This window comes from Rhinolophus hipposideros (genome assembly GCF_964194185.1).
Source record: "Rhinolophus hipposideros genome assembly, chromosome: 11".
In the NCBI taxonomy this organism is placed as follows: Eukaryota; Metazoa; Chordata; class Mammalia; order Chiroptera; family Rhinolophidae; genus Rhinolophus; species Rhinolophus hipposideros.
This window is the reverse complement of record NC_138057.1, coordinates 73,908,857-73,931,243: the sequence shown is the minus strand read 5'-3', so window position 1 is coordinate 73,931,243 and position 22,387 is coordinate 73,908,857. Positions and strand designations below refer to the sequence as shown.

General features: G+C 53.5%; 1 protein-coding gene across 2 annotated transcripts in view; it reads right to left on the bottom strand.

Moving 5' to 3' along the window:
* LHX2 (LIM homeobox 2) overlaps positions 1 to 21,929 on the bottom strand; it is a 31,120-nt gene extending 9,191 nt beyond the window's left edge. Inside the window, exons 1-5 of one of the 2 annotated variants that reach the window (XM_081067041.1) lie at positions 21,838 to 21,857; positions 9,775 to 11,059; positions 8,158 to 8,360; positions 6,839 to 7,242; positions 1,050 to 1,255 (exon numbers count right to left, since the gene is read on the bottom strand). In XM_081067041.1, coding sequence (XP_080923167.1) covers positions 1,050 to 1,255; positions 6,839 to 7,242; positions 8,158 to 8,360; positions 9,775 to 9,894 — 933 coding nt within the window. In that variant the 5' untranslated portion in view covers positions 9,895 to 11,059; positions 21,838 to 21,857. Of the gene's footprint in view, positions 1 to 1,049; positions 1,256 to 6,838; positions 7,243 to 8,157; positions 8,361 to 9,774; positions 11,060 to 21,837 lie in introns of both variants that reach the window. The other variant, XM_081067042.1, reaches the window with a different exon arrangement.
* Positions 21,930 to 22,387: the final 458 nt, after the last annotated feature.

Here is a 22,387-nt window from a genome sequence, read left to right as displayed (position 1 = left end):
CATACGAGTTAATATCAGTTCGTTGATTAGTTAATGTTATTCTTAGCTCCCATCCACTGGGAAGTTAAGTGTCAACCACTGTGGTAGACTCTTAACATCATCTCAATGGCTCTTCCAATAAGCCTGCAGCATAATTTTTGTGTCCATTTCACATATGAGGAAACTGAGGCTCAGAGGAATGAAGTGACTTGCCCATTAAGTAAAAGGAGGAGTTGAAGAGTTGCCAAGTGCTAGCCCAAAGCTCTGCCATGAGTTAGGGTCATGCAGGAGCCTGGGACTCCCCAAACTGGAGTTTTGAACATCTTTGGGGTGATGAACAGACACTTTGGGAAATCTGGTGAACGCTCTGGATTCTCTCTATCAGGAAAGCACCCTCATAGACAACAAGCGCAATTCTGCTCAGTTTCAGAGGGCCCAGGTACTTCCTCCAGCTTCCTGGGGGCAGACCCCAGAGAGCTCCCCCACCCCACCCCCGCCAACCCAAGGGATCTGCCCACATGCACCCCCCTTCACCAAGCCTTGCTTCTGGAAGAGTCTGAGAAACAACAAAGAGACAGAAGAAAAATCTAAAGAGAGGCCGAAAGAGACAAACCAGAGAAAGCAAGTGAAGAGCAAAAAGCAGAAGGAACTAATGACTAGCAGCAGTTGCCTGGGTTGTGGGGCCAAGGTGGGGGGGGGGGTCTCTGGATTTATCTGAAATGCTTGAACCTTTTACAATATGAACATATTTGAGTGTCACTTGAGTAATAAATAGCAACTAAGAGTTGTTTACTAGAAAGAAAGAGACTGAGTATGGAGACAAAGAGGACAGAGGGATACACAAAACAAAAAAATGAGACACGAAAACTGGAGAGAAAAAACTGTAAAATTGGGGAAAAAAGACTGAAATACGGAGACAACTGAAGAGATGGAGAAAGAGAAAAATAAACAAAAGAGAAAGGCAGACAGAGGGCGGAAGGTCCTCCCAAGCTCTGCCGCCCGCTGTGGGATTCTGCCCCAGTCCCTAGCGGCCGCGGATACCCCCAACCCCAGCCTGGACCCCAGCTGACCTGGAGGACCCGCTTGGTGAGGCCCGTCTTTTGCGCGAGCTGCTTCAAGTCCTTGGCGTCGGGGTTGTGGTTAATGGCAAAGTAAGACTTCATGGTCCGAAGCTGGTGGTGCTTGAAGGAGGTGCGCATGCGCTTCGTCTTCTGGCTGCTAGGGTACGGCTGGTCGCGGTCCAGGTGCTCCGCGTCGTTCTCATTGCAGCTCAGCGCTGCGGAGGGAAGACAGAGGCAGCAGGTGAACCGCCTGACCTACCCCCGACACACACTGCCTAGCGCCCACCCGCCACCAAATGTTTCTAGCCTGGGAAGCACACTGCGTGTGCCTCACCACGCTGAGATAAGAGATATTATCCCCATTTTAAACATTTATAGGGTAATTTGAGGCCCCGGGAAAGTGACCTGCCCAGGGTCACTCAGCTAGGAAATGGTGGATTCAAACCCAGCTCTAGAAGACTCCAAAACCCATTCTGAGCCACCATGTTACAATAATAATAAAATGAATAATAACAACAGCAGCTGTAATTTGTTGATGGCTTATTTAACTCCAGGTGATGTGCTAAAGGGCTTTACAGGTACATTTTCATTGAATCCTCAAAACAATCCTATGAGTCAGGTAGTGCATTCACCTTTTTTACTGACGTTGAAACTGAGGTTCAGAAAGGGAAGTCATTTGACTGAGGATTGAGGACCCAGCAGTGCAGGGACTGCGGAGCCCACACTCTTCCTGTTTCCCCTGCACTCCCTAAGGAGGGGGCTGTCACCGGTCTTCCCCCACAGTGTCTGGAACAGGCACCTGGAAGTCGCTGGCTGACATCTCTCCACTTACTTTCATTTCTCCCTTATCAGTTCCCACACCCAAAGGTGCTGTACAACCCCTGGGCCTGCCTCGGGCACTGGGCTGGAGGTCGGAAATTGTATTTTAGAGTTTAATCTTCACCGCTGCCCTGTGAGGCAGTTGTTTCCTAGTTTTTCAAATAGGATGAATGAGGCAGGAAAGTTAAGCAATCTTCAGAAATCTCACAAGAGTGGCAGAGTTCTAACCAGAAAAGGAAGGAAGTTGGAGGAAGAAATTAACATGTATTTGACACCTAGGATATGCCTTTGGGTGGCTATTGCTATTCATCCCATTTTACAGATGAGAAAACTAACACTAAGGGAAATGAAGCCATGTGCACATGGCCATACCACGGGTAACAGCTGAATCTAGATTCTTCACTGTAGTCCTTGCCTTTTCTTTCCACTAGACCACAAAGGCTGGCAAAGATGAAGCATGACTCTTTGGGGAACCTGTCCCCATCCAGAAGGGGCCCATCTGGGGCCTGGCTGCCAATGCCTGGAAGACACTGGGAGTGGGGGACAGGGGTGGAAACTTTGGGCCTCAGAAAGTTGCTTGGCAACCTGGCAGCGGATTGGGACACCCAGTATCCCTCTCCAAGACCGCCTTGTCACATCCCAAGCCACTACACACATAAGGTCTTATTTTGGGGAAAGCCTCATAGGAGATTAATTCAGTTCCCCAAAAGTGGGCAACTTGGAATATATTTCATGCCTCATCATATGCCCACGATATAGCTGCCAGAATTAGCAAATAAAAATACAGGTTGCCCAGTTAAATTTGAATTCCAGATCATCAATAAAAAAAATTTTTAATATAAGTATATCTCAAATATTGCACAGGACATACCTACACTAAAAATGTATTTGTTGTTTACCTAAAATTGAAATATTGCATGGTATACACTTAAACTAAAAATATATATATTCATTGTTTATTTAAAATTCAAATATTGCAGGGGATACCCTTACACTACAAATTTACTTGTTGTTTACCCAAAATTCAAATTTCACCGGCCATCCTGCATTTTATCTCACAATACTATCTCTGAAGTACTCCCGTTTTTCCTGGTGACCTTCTCCTCCCTCTGCCCCGCTGGGAGTAGCTCCTTGCAGAACGAATTTGCAAGATACAGGTCTTGTCCTTAACCTTGGAGTGTTGGCAAGAGGCTACACCCTCTAGGGCCCCTTCCCACAGGCACCCAGACACCCAAGTCCCCCACCCAGACTACTCCCACTGACAGCACCCAAAGTGAAGAACTGGGGTCCAGCATTTAAAGGGGATCAGAAAATGACTCCAAATGGGATCCAAGGAAACTGCCCTGCCCCCTCCTCAGGAGAGCAACCCTCTTCTTGCCCTCAGTCCCCAGCTCCATGAGGGGTGGGGCAGGCCTCCCCCCAGGGGATCTCTGGGCCCATCCCTCCACCCAGCCCCCGCCAGGGCCTTGCTGCTGTTAATGAGCTCCGTGGGGACCCCAATGCCCCATGTACCCAAGGGATGTGCCCCAAGAGCAGCCTAGATGGGGGGGAGATTGTTCGGGGGAATGAGACAGAAAGGAAAGAGGAGAAGACAGAGGTAAAAAGACCAAGAGAATGAAAAGGAAAAAAAGGAGAGAGAGTAGAAAGGGAAGACGGATAGAGGTGGGGGAAGAGGAGAGACAGAGGGAAAGAACGCAGTGGAGACTCAGAGAACCAGAGAGAGATAGCTACAAAGACAGAAAGAAATCTGGAGAGACACGGAGCAAGCCTGAGGGGACAGTGAGGCCCGGAAATAGGGCGGAATGTGTGGTGGAGGGTCCAGGTTACTGAACTGAATCTCGGGTCTCAAGGAGACCGAGTCCCTGTGGGGAGGCCTATTCTGAATCCGTTACTGGCCGGGAGTGGCGAAAAAGGGAAAAGGAGGGAAGGGGAAAAAGGAGCCGGGAGGGAGGTTGAGGCCCGCCAGCAGCGGGGGCAGGGGGCTGCGCCGGGGGAACAAGGCGGCGGGGGAATTAGCAGTTAGGCCCAGATTTGGCCGGTGCCCCAGGCCCCCTCACTCCCGCCCCCCACGCCCGGGGCCGGGTCGAGATTCCCCAGGATCGGATCCGGGGAGGAGCGAGGGGCCGAGGGGAGGGGGAGGACCAGGCTTTCTCTCTCCTTTTTTTTTTTTTCCTCTCAATTAGGCCGATTCAATGGAGCTAAAGAGCTCGTAAAATCATGAATAATTTACTCGTGATCTGTTATTAACCCATCGGGTTTCGAGCTCTTGTCGCTGGGACTGAACCTGTAATCAAATCTGACTTCGCCTCATTTTACTAAAGACGAGATTGTAGGTTCAATTGTCTAAATAATGGATTGGAATCAAATCAGTAATTACGCCGCCAGGCACACACACACAAAAAGCTGGGGTTGGGGGAGGCCCGGGCGTCCGGCAGATCCGCGCGCGACTCCCGCGGCCGTGGCGCGCAAACCCCGGCGCCAAGTGCCCGGCACGGGCCCCTCGCGGGCTCCGGCGGGTTGCCCGCACCCCTGGCCCGCGGGGCAGCCCCACTCTGGGGTGGGGGGAGGTTTCAGTTCCGCCTCCGGGACCCGGGCTGCGCTCTCGGACCAGAGGGACAGCCAGAGCGGGCCGCCGTGGCCACCGCCCCGGAAGGACTTTCCGACCTGCGGCCCCACGGCTTCGGCTGCCTTTCCCTAAACCGCGGGCCCCGCGCACCGACGGCTCTCGCTCTCCACTCTGCCCGAGCCCACCGCCCTTTAATAAGGGAGCTCCTCCACGCACTGTCACCCAGAGCCACGGGCTTTGCAGGAGTCGGTGTGGCTGGGCCCCTCGGTGCGGGACACTCGCACAAACAAGCTCCTGTCCTCACAATCAGAAACACACACAGACACTCGCCGGTACACACCGCTCGCAGTCTCGCCCTCCAGGGTCCCCCGCCCCCTTTCTAATTCCCGCCGCCCCACGGCCCACTCTGCGGCCATTTCTTTCCTGCGCGTTCGAGAGTGGAAGGAGGAGGACAGAAGCCAGACCCGGGGAGGCCTGCCCAGGAGATGCGGCCAGGGAGTTGCCCTCTTTTCGCACCCTGGTCCTGGGTGCCCCGAATGAGCGAGCCGCGCAGCCACTGCTGAGGAGCTGCGCGCGGTTTATACCAGTACAGGGAGCCCGGGCCAAGCCAGACCAGAGATACACGCACGGGGGGCGGGGGCGGGGGGAGGAGAAAGAAGGCAACAGAGACACACGCAGAGAGAAATGGTGATGGAGAGAGCCACAAGAAAGAGGGGCCAACGAGAAAAGGAGGACGTGACCCGAGGGGGTATGTCTTATAGAGGTGCCAGCTTCCCTGAAAGTCAGCTTCCATCCACATCTCTTTGCTCGGTGTGGTGCGGCCTTGCCAGGGAAGGTGGTGGAACAGCAAAAAGCACAAATAAATCTCTGAGCCTTCTACCTTTCAATTCCAAACACGGTTGCGATCCTGCCTTCCCCGGGAAAACAGAATCCGGCTCCACACCCTCTATGTACCCAGGAGCCCAGCGCCCGCTACTTCCTACCGGAGGCTGACTCTACTTCATAAATAGACGTGGCTTTGTTTGGGGGACCTGGTCTGGACTCCGTTTATTCTATTTTCAGAGTGGTGGGAGATGAGGGATGGAAGTTTTGGAGATCGGTATCTCTGGTAGAGCCTTCAACAAACCTATAAACAGCTGGCGTGGACCTGTCTGCGGCCGCTTCGCCATCTACCAGACTTTCCTCCCAGCTCGGCTCCCTGAGACACAGACGCCCCACGATCTTCCAACAAGCGATTTCGTTGCAGCGAACAGGGGAACCGCACCCGCCCCTCGTTTTTCGCCCCAGCCAGCTCAGATTTTTAAAGATCAAAATAACCCTCACTTCTTCCCCACCGCTGCCCTCCCCCGCCAACGGTCCTGGGTTTGTTTTGCTTTGTTTTGTTTGCACTTGTGCATTAGGCTAAGGGGAAAAGGAGGAAGAAAACAAAATCTCTGAATCCGATTCTGTCGCAAACTAAAGAAAGAAAGTAATTGCAAATAAACTCTATGTAGTTCAGAAGCCCGGGGAGTCATAAACATTTCCCGGCGGTGCAGACTTCGGGCAGATGTTGACGGTTCAATTTGCCGGCCCCCCAAACCTCCGCAGCTGTCCTGAGTGGGGAGGGGCGCTGGAGGGGCAGAGCCTCTCCGGCGACGGCCTGGGGTTCAAAGACGCCGGAAATGCGAAACGAGCCCTCCACCCTATCCCGGCGCGAGGCCAGGCCTACTCGGGTCTCTTCCCCGGGCGCCGGCCTCCGAGGGTCTCAGCTCTCATCCCCGCGCCCCGCTGGCGCCCGGCACTCGGAGAAAGGAGCCGGGAGAAAACCGCGTCCGGCGGAGCAGAAAGATCGGGCCGAGTACAACGACCCGCCGTTGCTCGGAAGGCTCCGGGCCCGAGTTTCCCGACCCTGCCGCGCTCAGGACATTAAACAGGACCGGCCGCACGCTACGCCGAGCTCGGTGCCCCGAGCCATCGCCAGTCCTTTCTCTTGGGGCCGTCGCTGCCCTCCCTGGGTCATCCATCGTCCCAATTCCCGCCCTCAACCGCGCCGACCCAGAGCTTGTTTAGGTATGGGCTCCACCTGGCTTTCCTATCCTGGCGCTTTCTGCCCAGCAAAGTGAGGGAAAGGCCCCAACCAAAAAGCCGCATCTAAAAAAATTTCTCAGCGATGAGACCCTGCACCAGGAGCAGCAAAACACTAAAGCATCCTCTGGTCCTGCTCCAGCCGAGGCCGTACGGGCTGGGGCCCAGGAGGCTAATGTCCCTCTAGCCAGGTCGTACGGTGCTCAGGACCTGGGGAAACTAAGGCTTAGAGCTCCCAGAATGCCGTATTTATACAGACTGCACACTGAGATCCACGCCGGTTCGCGGCGGTGGACGCCACGCGCATTCCCCCAACCCGACGGGGGCGCTCGGAGCGCCTCGCACTCACCAGCGTTGTAGGCCGCCAGATCCGCCCCTGGGCCGGGGCTCTTGCGCTTCCTCGGCCGCCCCTTCTGCACCGTGCCCACGCCATTGTAGTAGGGGAGACCCAGCGGGTTGGCCCCGGCGGCGCCCAGCCCCGCGCTCTTGGCCGCGGCCGCTGCCGCCGCTGCCGCCGCCACGTCGGCGTGGTTGAAGTGCGCGGGGTACTCGCCCTGCAGCAGTGCCTCGAAGTGCAAGCGGCAGTAGACCAGGCTGTCCTTCATGCCGAAGTGGTCACCGGTGGTCAGCATCTTGTTACACGTGGTGCACGTGAAGCAGTTGAGGTGATAAACCAAGTCCCGAGCCCGCATCACCATCTCTGAGGCCGAGATACCCAGGTGGCAGCGGGCGCAGCGCTGCACAGAGAACCGCCTGTAGGGACCATCGAGGGAGGGACTGTGGGGACACACGGTTGGGTACCCCCATATTCCTCGCCAGGTGCCGCTACTACCACTGGGGGAAATCTCCTCAAAATGGGCAACCTGGGTCTTAACTTTGAGGATGGGGACACAGGCGACTGGATTTTGGCCCAGCTCTGGTTCTACCCTGAAATGTAGTGCCCCTTAACCATTTCCACGTCTACAAAGGCTTCTACTTTACCCAGAGCCCTCGCAAGCCTCAGGAAAGCCTTTACTTGGGAGTAGGGGAGAAACTCCCCACTTATCCTTCCTGAAACTTTACCCCTGCCCTCCACAGCAGCACCTGGGAATCCTATAGACCTTTGTAATTTGGAAGAAACACAGAAGCAAGGAAAGAAAGAAGAGAGAGAATATATACACAAACCTTAACCCTAAACTCAGAGAGTTAGAATCAAGGAACTTGGAGCCTGTTAGTGAAGATTCCTGTTCTTTAATCCTGGCCAGCTTTCACTCCTCCCATCTCCACCAAAGACCTGGAAATGGCCCCCTCCAACCTCCCAGCTCTCCATCCAACTTTGTTCCACACTAGCCAGCCTTCCTGGGTTTGGGGGTGCCTGCTTCTCTTCCCTCTGGTTGACACAGAAACTTCAAAGGGAAAGAGGGGGTTCAAGCACCCCAACCCAAGCTTAGTTATAGTCTAAGGTCATAAAAGGGCAGCTTCTGCTATTTTCTGGATCCCTACACTTCACAGACCTTTCGAAGAGTTCCCCCAAATTGCTGTTTGAAGAGGTTGTCCCCAATTTGCGCTGGCTTGGAGAAGGGGGGACCTAAGTAGGGACCCTTTCCTTGGGACTAGAAGGAAAGGAGACAGGCAAGATTCTGAGATGGGGAGTCCTGAAAGGCAGTGGGTCCCAAGGTGGGGGGCTACCTGTAGTAGTCTTCCTTGCAGTAGATACTTCCATCCTTGCTGAAACAGGTGAGCTCCGACTCCAGGTTGAGCTTGCACTCGCAGCACTTGAGGCAGCGCATGTGCCACTGCTTGTCCACCGCCAGCAGATAGTAGCGGTCGGAGATCTTGCCCCCGCAGCCCGCGCAGAGCGCGGCGCGGTCACTGCTGATGGACGGCATCGTCTGCGGAGGGAGGGAGGCGGAAGACGGCAGCGCCTGTGTCAGCCTGCGACCCCGCGGCCGCGGGGAAACGGGCACCCGCAGCTCCCTCAGTAACTCGGGATAGCCCTAAACGCCGAGGAAGCCGCCAGGGTGTGCAGTGAGCTTCCTCCACCCCAGGAGGCTCAGAAGCCAGGCCGGTCCACGCAGCCCAAGCCGGCCACAGGCCCAGGCCCAGTTGCTGGCCTGGATACATCACCCCTGGCATCTGCCCCCTCCTGTCCCTTCTGCCCTCTCCCCAGAAAGTCTCAGGCTGTGTTTGGGGACTCAGGCCGCCCCAGTCAAGACCTCTAAAGTCTCCCCCCAAACGGTTTCTTACAGGAGCCTCTCGGCTGGGCCCGGAGGAAAAGGGATAAGATGATCATGAAAAGTCACCCTCCACAGACTCCTCTCCAGAAACAGAGGAGTTTCCAGCCTTCAGCCCCAGTGATCTCTTGGTCCTTAAGCTAAAAGTTTAGGCCAGGGCAGGTCCCAGGTCCCAGGACGCTGGGAGGTAGTGACCGGGATACAGAGGCACCCTCACAGTCTCGGAGTGCGGACAGGCCCAATCCAAACCCTCGGCTAACCAAGCCGACAGGCTGCGACGGCTTCACCCAGGAAGAAGAGCTCCGAAGACGGAGGCACTGGGGCTGCCGCTCTTTCTTTCCAAGCAGAGAAACTTTGTCCGTGCTCCCCACCTCCTCGGCCTCTAAAGGTCACTTCTGGGCCCAGCTTGGGCAGCGGCTGCTCGTCTGGTCCCCAGGGAGGTCTGAGGCAAGAAACTAACTATTTGGGGCTGAGCCGGGGAAGCCAGGTGTGGAGATCAGAACGGACTCCTTCCGAGAGAGCCAGGCCTGAGCCCGAACTCTGAGCCCTGGCCTGGCCAAGTGCGGGGGCCAGGCGGCTCTGGTCACGATCAACGAAAAGTGCTGGCCCAGAAGACTTCGACCCCTGAAGTCGCGCTGGGGAGGGGACCCCGATTGCCAGGAGGAGGGAGCGGCCCGGCAGGAGCCCCCATGCTCCCAGCTGGTTCGCCCTTCCGGACACCGCCAGCAGCCGGCCGAGTGGTGGAGGAGAGCACGGGGCTGGCGACCCAAGGGCCCGGCGAAGTGAGAAGGGAGCCATCTCGAGCCATGGGCAGGAAGGACTTCGCTCCCACTTCTGGAGAAATGCTCTCTTCCACCCTTCGGATCTAAAATTCAGGTTTCAACCTTGTTTCCCTTATCTGCCCCAGCAGGCTACTGGGCCTTGCATCCTATCCTGCCTGCGGACACCAGAGCCCAGTCCCGTGCGGCACGAAGGACTCTTCCCAAAGTGCCCCCAAACTTTGGGGAGCAGAGGCGCAGACCGACATAGCCCCGTCCCAGCTTTCGGTCCCGAACCGCAGCCGTGCGCCTACCGTCTCCGTGTCGCCGCGGTCGATGGCGGAGCTGATGGCGGGAGCCTCGCTCTTGGCCCTGCGGTCCATCTCGTCGATGACCCCGTGCACCTCGGGGCCCGACAGACTGTGGAACAGCATCGCGGCGGGACCGGCGGGGCCGGGGGCGCGGCTCCTTCGCGGGAGGGATTGTCCCCCGCCTCAGTTGCCTGGCGCTCCCGGCGCTAACGGGCCGGGTGCATCGCCACCGCGGCCCCGGCCCCGCCCGAGCTCGGCTGCGCCCCCAGGCCGGGCTCCGGGCCCTGGGCGCCCGCGGGCCAGGACGCCTCCCGCCGAGGCTCGGGGGCAGCTACATCGCGGGGCGCCTTGGCGGCGGCGCCAAAGCTAGGGTCACAAGGGCACGGGGCTGGGGGGAAGGAGGGGGAGACAAGGGCAGAGGTCGGCGCCCGCCGCGGGCGCTTTCACGCCGCGGGCATTGCCGGCCCTGCTTCGGCGCCCCGGGCGCAAAGCAGGAGCGCAAAGTCTGCCCGAGGCGACGACGGCTGCGGTCGGGGCTCACCCGGGAGCGGCTAGGTGCCCGCGGCGGCCCAGCTGCCTGGACCTCTCCCCTCCCTGGAGGGCGCCTTCAGCCCAAGGCGACCCGCTTAGACGCTGGGTGGGCTACTGGAGTAGGGATTTCTCCGAAGCCAGCGAGCCGAGCCGAGCCACTGGGAGAATTGAAGCGATGGAGGAGGAAGAGGAGGAGGTGGTGGAGGAGGAGGAGAGGGAGGAGGCGGTAGAGGAGGAGGGGAAAAAGGAGGAGGAGCAGAGTGGGAGGAGGAGTCGCCAGCCGCGGGCCCAGCCGCGCGCAACGCTCTCCAAGAGCGCGCCGAGCCCAGCCCCGGCTCTGCAGTCCGCGCCAGCCAAGCGTCCGCGCCTTTTCTACAGCCGCGCCTGACATCACGTCCTGCCGCCGCGCCATTGGCCGCCAGGCACCCCGAGCCCTGGCAGCGCGTGCTCCGGGAAGGCGGGAGACCAGAGAGGGAGGGGAGAAACAAGAGGAGGAGAAGAGCGGAGAGTTGGTGGGAGCTGGTGGGTGAGGCTGGAGGGGAGGAGTGGGAGGGAGGAAGGAGGGAGAGCGGGGGGGGGGGGGTGTTGGAGTTTTAAGCTATGAACAGTTTCCTGTGATTTCTTCAGGAAGGAAAATTAAACCCTCTGTCCCGGCCGTCTCCATCCCGAAAAGGCTCAGCCAGAGGATGCTTGAAGAGGTTTCGCTCGGGTCTCCCCTCGGCCCGGAGCCGCGGCATCGGGCACCGGCTGGAGAGGCCTGGGAAGGCAGACGGGGGCAGAGCTGCAGGAGCCTTCCGCTGCTTCCCGCCCGGCTCGGCCTTGGGGCCAGGCTCCACGCTGCCGCGGGCTGCTGGCGACCGACCGCGCAAGCCGCCCGAGGACCCGGTCCAGCCAGAGAGGCCAGAGTCCGCAGGAGCTGTGACTCCCGGGGCTGGGGGGGAAGAAGGGGGCAGCCTGCATATTCACGCTCCAAGCGAGCCAGGGCCTGGTTTCTCTCTCTTCCCAGTCTCTCTAACCTGGAAGAGTGGGTGCCAGCACATGCCTTTAGACGCATGAGTTCGAGTCCAACTTCTGCCATTTATACACAAACCTGACCTTAGGCAAGTGACTTAAAACTTCCCTGCACATGGACGTGATGAACAGAAAAGATCATGGATGTAAAATGGAACATAGAAGGCACTAAGCAAATTCTTTCATCTCCACTTTCCCCTCTCCATCTCCTATTAAAAACTTTCCCACTCCTAGATATATTAGGCATCAGCAGGTTCTTAAAAACCACAGGCCCCTGCTTTGACCTCTGTGTGCCTCATACGATAGACCCAGCTGTTGATTGGGTCCATCCAGGGGCCTGACTGCACCACTTCTCCAAGGACCAAAAACCTGCTTTGCCGGGTAATCCCAACTGCCACCCTCAGCCCCCAGCCTTCTGGCTTAACCTAGGGTCTCTTGGGGACTCCCCAAGGGCGATACCCAGGTGTGTGGTGAAACCAAACTTAGAAAATAAAATATGATTGTAGAGGAAAAACTGAATGAGCAAGTCAGTTACAGAGTCCCATTTCCTAGGTCTGCTTTGGAGGTGGGTCAGTCTTAAGAGGCCAGCTAAAATCTATGCAGTTTATCTTACAGGGTACAGAGTTGAGGCAGCACAAAATCATCCTTCCCATATACCGTACATACGCTTCAGACATAAATATACGTGTGCTTGTAATGCCCAAGCACATGCACTCATGTTCATGTGTTGCAAACGCACATGTTCATCTCCACTGGCAAAAACACAGCCAGCAGGAAGGTAGAGCTAGGGTCTACACGTGCACATCAAGTGTAAGTGTCCAATGCCAGGCAGGAGGAGGCGTCTGTAAAGCGGTAAATTGCACGTTATACGTGTAATTGCATGCTCAGGCGATTCTACCTGAATCCCCGCGTGCACTTTCTAGGGGGCCATATTTTGCATATTTGCAAAACTCTTGAAGGTACAAGTATGTGTGTACACGCTGCACACGTACAGATGCCCCAACGCGAGGTAAGGACCATCAACGCAAAGATGCGCGTGCGCGTGTGTTCACGGAGTGTGTGCTTTGGCGCCTGCACGGAGCCCGCGCCCGGGCACGCGGACGCCTACACAGGCATGTTGCACTGACGCATCTGGGGCACTTTCTTTGAAAGAAAGTAGGGAATGAAAATCTAATCTGGGAGTCACCGGGGTTCATCTGGAGGTTGCCCAAGGGGTAGAAAAAATTGTGACAACGCTGGAGCGTTTGTCCTTGGTACAGCTCCGCGCCCAGGCTGGATGGAGGCAATACGTTTTCAAGAACTCGAGGGGCTGCCTCAGGAGCGTGGGGGCGGGGGGAGGAGCACTCGGTAACTCTTGCCGCGGGCTTCCCCAGAAACGTGGAAACACACCCTGCGGCTCTTCACTCCCCCCTACGTGTAAGCACACGATTTCGTCGCCACCTCTCCGACCAGCAGCCCACACCCTGCGCTGACCGACCCCAAATTCCCTGGCAGTCAGGTTTCCCGCCGGATGCGCCCGCCTGGTTATCTCCTGGTGTCAGGCTGGGACGCGCTCGGCTCTGCAGGAGGCTCAAATGCAGCTCCCGCCGCGGGGAGGGCTCTGGGTGCCCCGCCCGGGTTCAGAGGCCGGTAATTTTGCTAATCTCCCCCAGCGGCTGGGGGATGTGGCACAACCGCTGAGCCCTGTCCGCGGAGACTAAACAAGGAGAGGAATAGGCTGTAAACACACGTTCTGACACGTGAGTGACATTTACACGGTGAGAGGAGCCGCAGCCAGGGGAAGGCAGGGGTGGGGGGAGCAGGCACCCGCAGGTACACAGAGCCTTCCGAAGCTCCGGAAGCAGCGGCCCCTCGACGTCCCTTCCCCACACAGGGTAAGAGACTCCCTAAGTCCCTTAAACCTGCCTTTTGTGGGAGGTGACAGGTGAACGGAATTCAGGTCTGGCTACTCTCGCCGCTGCCTACCTCCCCACCATCTGCTTCCTCGCAGACAAGCAGACCCCGCGCATAATGAGGTAGCAGCCTCCAGCCGGCCACCGTGACTAACTCAGAACAAAAGCGCTCCCTCCACGCCTCTTCCAACAAAGGGGCCACCAGCCCTGGCGCTCCCCGAAGGCTGCGGGGCTCCCGGCTGCCGGCTGCGAGGCTGCCGCGCGCAAACTTCCCGGGGCTGCCGGCGCCACCGAGCCGGGGCCGCGGAAGGAGGAAGCACACGCAGCCCAGAGAAAGTGAGGCCGGGTCGGGCGGGGGACCCGGGGGCGGGAGCCCGAAGGCCGCGGAACGAGGGTGATTCATCGACGCGCTGTTCCCGGAGCTCTGTCCCGTTATTAGAGGCGGCCAAAGCAGGGCCACGCAATAACCTCCGAATCGCCAGCTAATTGACGCTGCAGGCAACTACTTCATTGTGCGCGCTGGTTTTATGTCTTCATAGCCGGTGATTGACAAGGTGTAATTAGTCATCTCACTCGGTGATAAACATGGGCACCCTCCTCCCGCGGCATCAGGCCGTGTGTACCAGCAGAGGAAGCGATAGTTGACGCTGATATACCATTAAATCAAAATGAAGACGTTCAGAAGTGTGTGTTTGCTGTGACGCTCTGATGGTTTATTTCTCAAATACGGCACCAACAGATTTACTTGATTTGCAAGTTAACTACAACATTAACTGGTTTTATTTATTTTGCCTCTTCCTTCCTCTTCCTAGGCAGGGATGTTGCTCTTGGAGAATGTGAAGACAGTTTGCTTCTTGACAAGCGAGCGAGCGGGCGCCCAGATTTTTGCAGCCTCTCCGGAGTCTCCCCCGAGGGAAAGGCAGGCAGAAAAACCGCCAGATTTGGGAGTCACCAGGGAAGAATTCCGCGCAGGGAGAGCCGCCCTCCTCGGCCCCAGACCTGCGCCCGCCTTTGGGCACTGGAAATAGATAACCTGAAACTGAGAACGGTGCTGGGGATTGGGGTGAGGGAAACCTCTTGGATAATAACTGCAAAGAAGAAAGAGGCAAAACCATCGTTTCTTCTCTGCCTTGAAGCAGAAAGGACTGTGTTCTTTAAGCTGTTGGCTGCAGTCACAGGGCCAGTTGCCTGCCTCGGTTCTCTGAATGCAATATCTCCCTATCTCCTGGTTGCACCATTCAGCAAATACTCTTTGCTCCTTGAAGTGGGTCTTGCTTTAGGGAAGGGTGTGTGTGTGTGTGTGTGTGTGTGTGTGTGTGTGTGTCCCTCTACAGGGAGGCTGCTACTAGAGTTGCTGGTTACTTGTTCCAGAAACCTGGATATTTAAATTTTAAAAAGGGAGGGAGCATTGCTGGTTGGACTCCCTGGAATTGCTATGGTCTGTCTTGACCCTAGTTCTAGTTAGAGAATAGCAGAGACTAAACAAAGCGACCAACATCTGAAAGTCCAGCGTATCACACATGTTCCCAGGAACCCCCCAGAAACGTAATGTATTCTTCCTTCATTTTCCCCTTCTCTCCTAACCTCTGTCTCTTGTTTGTACAGCAGAGGAATGGTGATTCCTTGCCACTGTGCAGGAATGTAGGGTTATGGACATCTCCAAGAAAAGATAGGGTGCAGCTGAGTCACAGGGGGGCAGAAAAGTCCAGTATCCTCAACAAGGATCCCACCCCCACCCCTTACCAGGCCTGTGAGCTTCGATCAGCAAAAGGGGGGAGTGTTTTATATTGATGGGAGAGGCTGTCAGTCAGCAGCAAATCAGCTCAGGCATGGCTACCTCTTCATGAAATCAGCTCATTGCCTTGGTCACACCTTATAGAAGATTGGCTGGTCACCACTATGAACAAATTAAAAATCAGTGGGGCCTTAGTTGTTTCAAAAAAGAACCCCGTATCTGTGGATAGATAAGTGGCTTGGCCTGTCTCAGGCAGAGGAACCCAATTCCTCCTTTTCTCCCTGCAGCGATTTGAACAATTCTGAAACTGCTTCCCTGGGCGTCAGCTGAGTAGGTTGGGGAAGTAACCAGGGCCCTCTCTCTAGGGCCCTGTTAAATGCACTGAACTTAAAATGAAACACGAAGTATGAATTTCAGGTTTGAACATGATGCGTCAGGAAACATGGAGGTTGGCAGCCCTTTTCCTCCCCCCTGCCTTTGGTAGCTGGTATTAATATTGTATTAAATGTTATGAGAAAGTAAGGGCTGTGGAGAGGAATGTGCTCAGATGCAATTTTGTCAAGGTTTTTATCTGTGATTATGATTCCAGATGTAGAAACTCCCGGAGGAGGGAAATGAGGGGCTGCTGGCGTGTGACATGTGTTTTAAGGTGTTTGGCAGTGTTTCTCAAAGTGGTGACAAAATGTTCAATTTTATTACAGGGAATTGGTAAAAGAAATATGAATACTAGGTCAGAGATTGTTCACCTCAGCAAAAGGATTTACCATTATTGATTAGGGTGGGGAAAGTTTGTATCTGGGTCCTGCTTAAATCATACTGTCAACAATGTAAATCTGTCAGATCAGATTATTCTTAAAGAAGAATTGTAACAAAATACACAATAGCTAATTGCATCTCCCCACCTACTAATTTCCATACAAAGATGTAACCTGCCCTGGAAGCCAAAAAAAAAAAAAAAAGTAAATATTGCAAAAAGATGTCAATTTTTTTCCCCAGCTGGTATAACTACAGCAGTTTTTTGAGGGTAATATCTTTTTAATCTAACCCAGAAACTATCCAGTCCTAGCAGAGCCATTTTGCTAATTTTGCTAATCTGGCTGCCTTTTAGGGTGAAGCACAAATAATAGCAATCCTCTCACACAAGGAATCACATTTTGTTAAAAGGAGAATCAGGAAGATTTTGTATGAAAGAAGTGGGGATGAGGGAGGGGGCAGCCAAACTCTCTGGACTAGCTGACAATTGCATCTACAAGCACTTGAAACTGGAAAAATTTCCTACCACAGTCCTTCATTCAAAGGCATCTCTGCCATCTCTCTCTGACAGCAGGACACCCCTAAACTCTGTTTCTAAGCAAAGGTTTCTCATAAACCTTTTATGAGTTTCACATACACTAAACGACAGGCGTGCCCAGCCAGCGCTGACTAGACTGGAGGGGTTTGGTAAACATTTCCACAGAACAAAAAGAGGGGTTTTGGGCTAAAGATGCTGGACTTGGCTCCTCCCTGAGCCCCCAATCAGAAGATGATAGACTCTACACACACACTGGACATATTACTGTACAGATCACCCCCTAACTGGCATACCCAGTACGTCTCTCAGCCCTGTTTATGAAGCCCACACATGTTCCGCCCCAGCCTTTCCTTAATCCGGGCTAAAGAACGGCCACGTTTGGCTTCCCAGCTGTTGGCACTGTTTTACCATCACAAAAGATACTAGGCGCCTAGCACAAATTGTACCTTCCTTAGAGGAAGGTTCCTCTCCTGTGAGGTGATGTAGGATGGGTACATTTCTGAGGGGAACAGTGAGCATCCAGCGGGAGGGGGAGCATGGCTACCTCTTGCCCTTCGCTTTCAGCAGGACCCTTCCTCTTTCCCAGCCCAACTTTCTACTGACCCGATTAGCACATTTCTACTGCTATTTGGGAAGGTGGCATTGTTCCTTTAGGTGAGGAACAGTCATTTCCCACATATGCTTCAGCTGAAGCCCAGCCCCTTACCCTTCCCCCATTTTATTCTTCCATTAATTAAAACAACTAATATCCCATCGATTATCTTTGCATGAATGAAAATCATTACGGGCCCTTGCAGGTATATGGGAAATTCTGTTTGTTTAAGTCTTCACACTTTGATTTTCTACAGACTCATTTTCTCAGGCATAAAGAAATTCAAACAAAACTAAACAAAACAAAACAAAAACAAAAACAAAATCTCCTGACACTTTACAATAAAGCCCAGAGACGAGTGATAATGAGCTTGTGCGATCTCTTGCAAGAAGAAATGCTCAGATGGCCCCGTTTTAGAGCTGAATTGTGCTATCTGGTAAAGGATTCTAGACAGTTAAAGGCAAACATTGATAGGTCACCAGACCCGGGTTTGGAATTTGAGCTTGTGTTGAGTCAGATGAGCTCATCCAAATTTACTTTTAAGTTACCGTGTCAGTCCTTGAAAGTAAAAAAGGCAGGGGACAATCAGCTCTATTTGGAATTTCCCAGCTAGTTGGCCATTTCAGCTTGTATCTCCATTTCTGGGGTCTGCCATAATTAGAGCGATCTATTTTGCATTTAGTTCTCTTTGCAAGCACTACATTATTCACTCTTTCCTGTGCTTATTAAACAGTGCCACCTGCACCAAATTCAATAAAGCTCTTCCATCAGTCAGCTCAGCTAAGGATCCCAGACCATATATTATCATTAATTGAAGCTCAATTGAATAGTTGATGATAGAGGCATGAGTAAAAAGCAACACATTTTCTAGGTCCTATTTATAAAAATGTTTAAGAAAAAAAATTATTCCCCCAATTGTCATCTTTTACAAACTCATTCCATTCTCTCTGTACAGTAATTGAAGCAGCAATTAGCAAGTCTTTATTTAATGAACTATTCCCTGTATGACACCAAGGTGCCTCCAGCACAAATGTCCTCCTTCGTAAGGTACTAGCAATTGTAGTCAATATTTTGTCACCCAAAGCCTTCGAAGCTGACCACCTCGATAGCCCTAATGCTATAAAAAGGTTCTGAAGAGCCAGAGACAAGGCTGGGAAGCAGAGGACCATTTTCAGAAAACTAGCCATGGATAGTCTGAATCCAGAGAAAGGGAGTGGCAGAAGGAAGGGAACCAGAGACAGAGAGGGGAGAGGCAGAACATGAATGTAGCTAGATATCAGTGGTTAAAGGAAAACTAAGTTTCTAGCAAAGATGGAAACCATCTCTGAGCTCCAGCTCTGTTATAACAAACTCTCCATCTAAATGCTGATGATTTACACATTCTTAAGAGCCTCAAACCTCACTGTGCCTTTTTCTTTAAAAAGCTTCCTGCTTTGTTCAAAATACTGCTTATCTTTGGCATTGTCAACAGCTCTGCATCTGGGAGAGATTAATTAAGTGATAGGTCAGAGACAATGAGGTGAAAGGGCATGTCCATCCAATCAGATCTGATTCATCCATTTCTAGGTGGATCAACTTTTTTTGAGGGGTGCCAATTTCAGCTCCATTTCCAAGGAGGACTTATCAATAGGAATGCCTGAACTCCCCCAGTGAGGGGCTCTTAGCTGGAAAAGGTTTTTCCGCAGATAGAAAAATCTAAAATCTATACTCCCTGTCTTTTAAAGATGTAAAACCAAAATATAACTACAAATTGTCTGTATGCTTAAGTTTCACCTATCTGTGTGAAAGCTGATTTTCTTGAACAGGATCTTTCTGTAGAATAGCTAATTGGATGATTACAAATAAGATTGCCATGCAACACACTAAAAAAATTAAAAGTTCACTTTCTCTCCTCCCCCTTTCCAACTGTTTCTCACTGCTCCTTCTTCCTTTCAAAGTCACTTTTAATTTCTAGAAGGAAAAATGAGAGAAAGACAAGAAAGAGTGTAGGAGAGGAGGAAAGAGAGGGGTGGGGGGAGAATAAAAGAGGTTTTCTAGGTGTCAACTGAATTTTTCCAGACCAATTAGAGTTTATCTTTAAATCTCCATCCCCTACCCCATCCACACCTTTCTAAATAGATTTTAGATTAGTGAGAAATTAGTTAATTGGGAAAGGCCATGTGGCTGGTCTACCCTGTTCCTAACCAAAGCGTTTTAAGGTTTTGAGGACCTTAGACCCCACTCCCAGAAATGACACCCCCCTCATCTCTTTGGCAGCATGTAAGTCTGGGTTAAAATTGTGGTTTTCAGTGTGTGTGTGTGTGTGTGTGTGTGTGTGTGTGTGTGTGTGAGCGAGAGAGACAGAGACAGAGACAGAGACAGAGACAGACAGAGAGAAGTAAACTCCCAGCCTGTGAATAAGGCTTAAGTAAATTGACTGTTTTTGGCAGACCCCAAACAAAACATTTGGAATATTTTTACTCTATTCTTGAAAACCCCTGCGAATGAGTTCACATTTCCAGGTTTTTCGGGGGGAGGTGGGAGGGTGAGTAAACAATGGTTTGGGATTTTTTTTGGTAATAGACCAGACGTTCCCCCTTCTCCAAAGAAATGTAGACTGCCAGTTTCTTAACTATCCAATTCTTTAAATCATCTGGGATCTATCTATATTTATAAAACTGAGCAGAAATACTTAACAGCCTGATCAATAGCCATCGACCCTCGGTGCACCTCACATCCTCACACGCACAGCTTGATCATGTATATTTGATCATCAAAAAATTCATGGCGTCTTGAAGCAGTGTATTAAGCTTCCCACAAAATAGTCTGTCTTTTTCTGAGGTCTTAAAAAAGTGTGCGTTTCTCAGTCCCCTGCATTCATCTATCTATCCATGTATTTATCTAACACACACACACACACACACACCTCCCTTTCTGGAGAATTTATTGCTCATATATTTGATGAAGAACAAGGTAATTAACTGCAAGGCTGTGCATCTGGTCGGTACTTCATATTCATTGCAATAATAAAACACTTTTTCCCCATTTTAGCACAAGAAAGGCTAGTCCTGCCCACAGATTCAGAGGACCCCAGAGTCTCTGTCTGCAAAGCCTCCTTGTGATAAATCCTGCCTCCCTCTTAAGTGATGGCATGCACAATTGCACAAGGGGCACTAAGTTTATCTGTGCAAAAGCATCATTGGAAAAGGTTGTGCATTCTCAGAGTTTCAACATCAGTTAGTAGGGGTTTGAAACAGACACAGCTGGCTCTTTGGCCCCCAGTTTTTTGGGCAGCAAACAGAGACAAGAGTCCAAAGGACTTGTCCTATGAAGGGCCACAAGCAGAGAGGTGTATTTTGGGATCTCAAGGGCTGGTGTCCTGAGCACATGCCACTCAGCTCCAATACCCCCAAAAGACCCTGCAGATCTGCAGATCTTTCTATATTCTGGGGTCAAAAGACCGATTCTAAGTTTCTCCATAAGGAATGCCGATCTGTCCAAATTGCTCCAAGGTCCAACCAGAGGAATACCAGCTGGCAAGCTTGCTCCAAGCCCCCAACACAATCTTTCTAACCCCAACCCCAAAGATTGCCCCCACCGCCCCAGCCAGCAAAAGAATTACCTGCAGAACCTCCCATTTCGGGAGTCCCCTGCTCTGTATTCCGAACCGTGCTCAGGACAAATTTCTCGGGGGCCCTTCCTTCCAAAAGCAGCAGCATCTGGGCTGAGGCGCCCTCCTTTATATTGGGGGGAAGGCTTCATATGATAATACGTGTAATATGATATGGAATGACAGAATGCATGACAGTTGCCCATAATACGGAGAAGTCAGTCAAAGGACAGAGGGGACATTTGGATAATTACCATCCATTGGCTAGTCAATCACGCGAACAGAGAGAAACTGCACAAAACCCACAATGGAGTTGGGAAACAAAAGAGACCCGAGCCAGACTCAGGATTAACCGGTCTAAAGCGATCTAAATGCTTTTGTATCTGAAGAACCGAGGCTCCCAGGTTGCCCCCCCTTTCCAATCCCAGGGAACTAATTGCGGGGATCAGAGTTAAAGCTCTCTCCCTCCTTTCCCCTTTCTCTTTATAGACTGCTCACCACGCAGAAAAAAAAATGATTTTTCTCTCTGTGTTCATTAAACTATTTTAAAGTTAAAGGGGTGGGGGAGGGAGGCTCAATGTGGCCCCTGAGCCCAGGAGCTGGGATTCTTCAACCTCGGAAGAGGCTGGGACAGTCTCACTTGGCCTCAATTCTTTGTTTCAGGGTAAAGTCTTCCCTCCCTGCCCCTGGAAACAAATGCTCCATCCACCTGGGCAGCTGCCCTTTGCCTGGATGCGAACATGGATGGCTGGTACTCTACTTTGGGTGAACAGCCCCCATAACTGGCCCTTGCACCAGAAAAACACACCCCCTAGTTGAAAACTCAAATTGCATTTGTCTGCACACTCAGAATTAAGTGGGGTAAAAGGGTGACAGAGCAGGGGCTCTAGCTTTCCAAATGGGAGAGTGAGACAGAAGATGGTTGTAAATTGCAAGGCGAGAATTTCCTTCTAAATTGGGGCATGAGAAAGAGGAAGAAAACCCTCCTAAATTGGGGCAGGGGGAGAACATGCTTAATTGAGGGGAAAAATGAGAGGAGACCCCTGCCTGAGAAAGAGAGAGGCAAAGAAGTGATTCCTCAAGGAGTCATAGGAAAATGGTCCCATAAATTTTGAGAGACTCCGAGATGAAGCAGAGGAAGAGAATTCCTTAAAAGATATGGACAGAGATCTCTGTAGCTGAGAGCGAGAACCCCCTTGTCCCGGGACAGAAAGACGGGTGACTACCTCACCCGATTCCCACCAGGTCCTCTCTACACAATTGTAACTGGCCCACAGCCCTGCCCGCACCAGCGAAGCTCTCGCGCGTCCCCGGCCGGGAGCCCCGGCAGTCCCCAGTCTGGGTGCGCGGGGGCCCGCGGTGCCCCAGGGCGCGCCCTCCGCGCAGCCCCCAGGCCCCTCCCGGCCAGCCCAGGCGCCTTCTTACCTTTCCGCGTCCTCCGCAGCGGGTGTGGCCGGCTCTGCGGGCTGTCCGGGGCCAGGGCCGGGGGGCGGGGGGCGGGGGTGCCGGGCTGGGGGGGAGCGGCAGGGTGAAGGCCGGGTAGGCAGGCACGGCGCCCAGGGGGAGCAAGGGGGCCGTTGGCAGCCCCAGGGCCTGCGGGCCGGCCCGGCCGAGCCGAAGGAGGTGCGAGATGCGGGGTCCGCGGAGGGGCGCAGGGGCCCGGACCAGGGGTCCAGGGGCTCCCTCCTCGGGCCGGCGGTGCGCTCCAGCCTCCAGGGCCGGCCCGGAACCCGGCAAGGCGCCGGGAGGGAGGCCCCACTCCCAGGAAGCGGAGGACAGGGTGCGCGGATCAGAGGGGCTGTTTTGTCGCCTCGGCTGACAAATCAATCAGGGCCCGCGGAGCTGGGGGACTGCCACCGTCGCTGCGGCGCTCGCGGCTCCCCGGCTGGCCCGCGCTGCCAGCTGACGGCCGCCTCGAGTCCGCGCGGGCCGCGCGTCGCAGGCTGGGCTGCGGTCATTAGCTGCGGGCGCGTGC